Source organism: Merops nubicus, unplaced genomic scaffold, assembly GCF_000691845.1.
Source record: "Merops nubicus isolate BGI_N331 unplaced genomic scaffold, ASM69184v1 Scaffold34795, whole genome shotgun sequence".
Taxonomy (NCBI): Eukaryota; Metazoa; Chordata; class Aves; order Coraciiformes; family Meropidae; genus Merops; species Merops nubicus.
Window position 1 is genome coordinate 1 of NW_008612205.1, and position 2,296 is coordinate 2,296.

At 57.8% G+C, this 2,296-nt stretch overlaps 1 protein-coding gene across 1 annotated transcript; it reads left to right on the forward strand.

Annotated features, from left to right (window-relative positions):
- Positions 1-46: 46 nt before the first annotated feature.
- Positions 47-2,234, forward strand: LOC103774101 (CSC1-like protein 2; the record flags this gene model as incomplete). The annotated part of the gene is made up of 5 exons (XM_008941480.1): positions 47-146; positions 291-458; positions 600-715; positions 943-1,023; positions 2,074-2,234. Coding segments are annotated over 5 exons (626 nt in total), but the record flags the coding sequence as incomplete, so codon positions are not given.
- Positions 2,235-2,296: the final 62 nt, after the last annotated feature.

Genomic DNA, 2,296 nt, shown 5'->3' on the forward strand with positions numbered 1-2,296 from the left:
CTCCCCGCGTCCGCTGACGGGGCTCTGGTCCCTCTTCCAGCACCAGGCCTACGAGTTCCAGTTCGGGGCTGCTTACGCCTGGATGATGTGCGTCTTCACCGTGGTCATGACGTACAGTATCACCTGCCCCATCATCGTCCCCTTTGGTAAGTCCTGCCCTTCCTCCGCCCTCTGTCAGAGGCTGGGGAGAGCTGGAGGCGCAGGGAGGCGAGAAGGGTGGCGTAGGGACGTATTCCCTGTCAGTCAGAGGCTGATTCCCTGCTCTGCTGGCATCCCTCCCTCTCTCCCAGGGCTCATGTACATGCTGCTTAAGCACCTCGTGGACCGATACAACTTGTATTATGCTTACCTACCTGCCAAGCTGGACAAGAAGATCCATTCAGGGGCTGTGAACCAGGTGGTGGCAGCCCCCATCCTCTGCCTCTTCTGGCTTCTCTTCTTCTCCACCATGCGCACAGGTGAGCGCTGGGATGGCATGCCAGCCCCTGGCCTCCTACAGAGCTGCTTCTCCTGCCAGGTTGTGGTCCTGGTAGCTCCCAGATGTGGAGCACAGTCGTCGTCCCTCTGACACTACCCACTTTGGTTTTCCTTTGACCCAGGGTTCCTGGCCCCCACTTCCATGTTCACCTTTGTGGTCCTTGTGATCACCATTGTGATCTGCCTGTGTCACGTCTGCTTCGGGCACTTCAAATACCTCAGCGCTCACAACTACAAGGTGAGGCAGAGTGCTGGGTGGGGCTGTGGGACCCTTCTCTTTGGGAGCACACCTCAGCTGTAAAACAGCAGGGGCTCTAGGAGGGGTCCCAGTCTGCTCCCTGGCAGAGCCTCAACTCTGGCTTCATGGAGAGGACAGTCCCAAGGCTGTCCCTGCTGCCTGTATGCTGCTCCTAGGATGGGACAGCAAATGTGTTGCCTGTTTCTCAATTTCTGCTTTCTCTCCAGATTGACCACACAGAGGTGGATGCCATAGAAAACAGGCAGAACGGGAGACCTGCCACCAGTCTGACAGCTCCCAAATCAGCTGTGAGTCCTTGTCCCCGCTTACATGCCCTGGTGTGCTTCTTACCCAGTTTTGGAAGGGGGAGGTAACTCCCTAAGTACCTTGCTCCTCACCTCTCTGAGGCAGCATCTGGATTCTCCCAGAGAGGGTAGGAGGCAAATGTTGGGTGCTGTGCCCCTTACCTGAGTGGGGTGATGAATTGTAACATGTGCGTGCACACACACAACCCCTTCATCTGGCTCCTCAGACACTGTGCATTTACTTTCTGCCTCTCTCAGCTAGGACAGTGAATCCAGCCGGGTCAGTCTCCCTTCTCATTCTGCATCTCTTTATGCTTGCCCATCAGCAAAGGCTGCCACCCACCAGGCTGGTCCTAGCGCCACCACAGGAGGGGTCTCTGTGGGCATGGCCTTGAATGCTATGAAAGTGCTTTGAGGTCTTTCCCCTGCCCAATTCTGAGATGGTAGATTCTGTTTTCTGAACTTGCCCTTGACTCACTGGCTTAATCCAGCTGCTTCCTTCTACCATGAGATTTTTCTCTCTGGGGTCTGTGCAGGTCTCTTCGGGGGGTACGTGCAGAGATGGAGTAAAGCAGAGCCTCCTGCTTCCTCAGGAGAGCAGGGCTGTGGTGTGCACGTGTAATCCAGGCTCTGTCCCAGTGTCTGTGTGCCTAAGGGCAGCAGCATCTATCCAAAAGGAGATGCTCCACAGGAGGCAGGCACAACCTCAGAGGGACACATCCACTGTCAAAAAGAAGGGAGCAAGGTCTTCCAGTCCACGTGGGTTCCAAAGAGCTGAGAAGCCCCGTGCTCTCCCAGCCCTGGCTCCCTGGGAATGCTGCCTGTCCCAGGATGCTGGGGTTTGGCAGATCCACTGTTGCGGGGTCAAGCCAGCCCCGCTTTTACCCCCTCTCCCAGTACCTCCCGTGGTGTCTGGGCCCTTCCTCACCCTCAGCGTGTCCCCACACCCAACCTCTTGCATGGCTTTGTGTGGTGTGCTCTGGTGCCACGAGAGACCCCCCGGGGCTTACGTGTGCCTCTGCTCTCTCCCCACGCCGTGCCTGTCCCTGGCAGAAGTACATCGCCCAAGTGCTGCAGGACTCCTCGCCGGAGGGTGAAGCGACAGAGTCGGAGGAGCAGGGCTCGCAGGATGAGGAGCTCATCAATGCCGACGGCATGAATGACACGGATTTCCAGTCGTGTGAGGACAGCCTGATAGAGAACGAGATCCACCAGTAGGGACCTCGGCGGGCAGGAGGGAAGGAGGCCCGGGAGCGGGGCAGGCTGTGCGCACGGA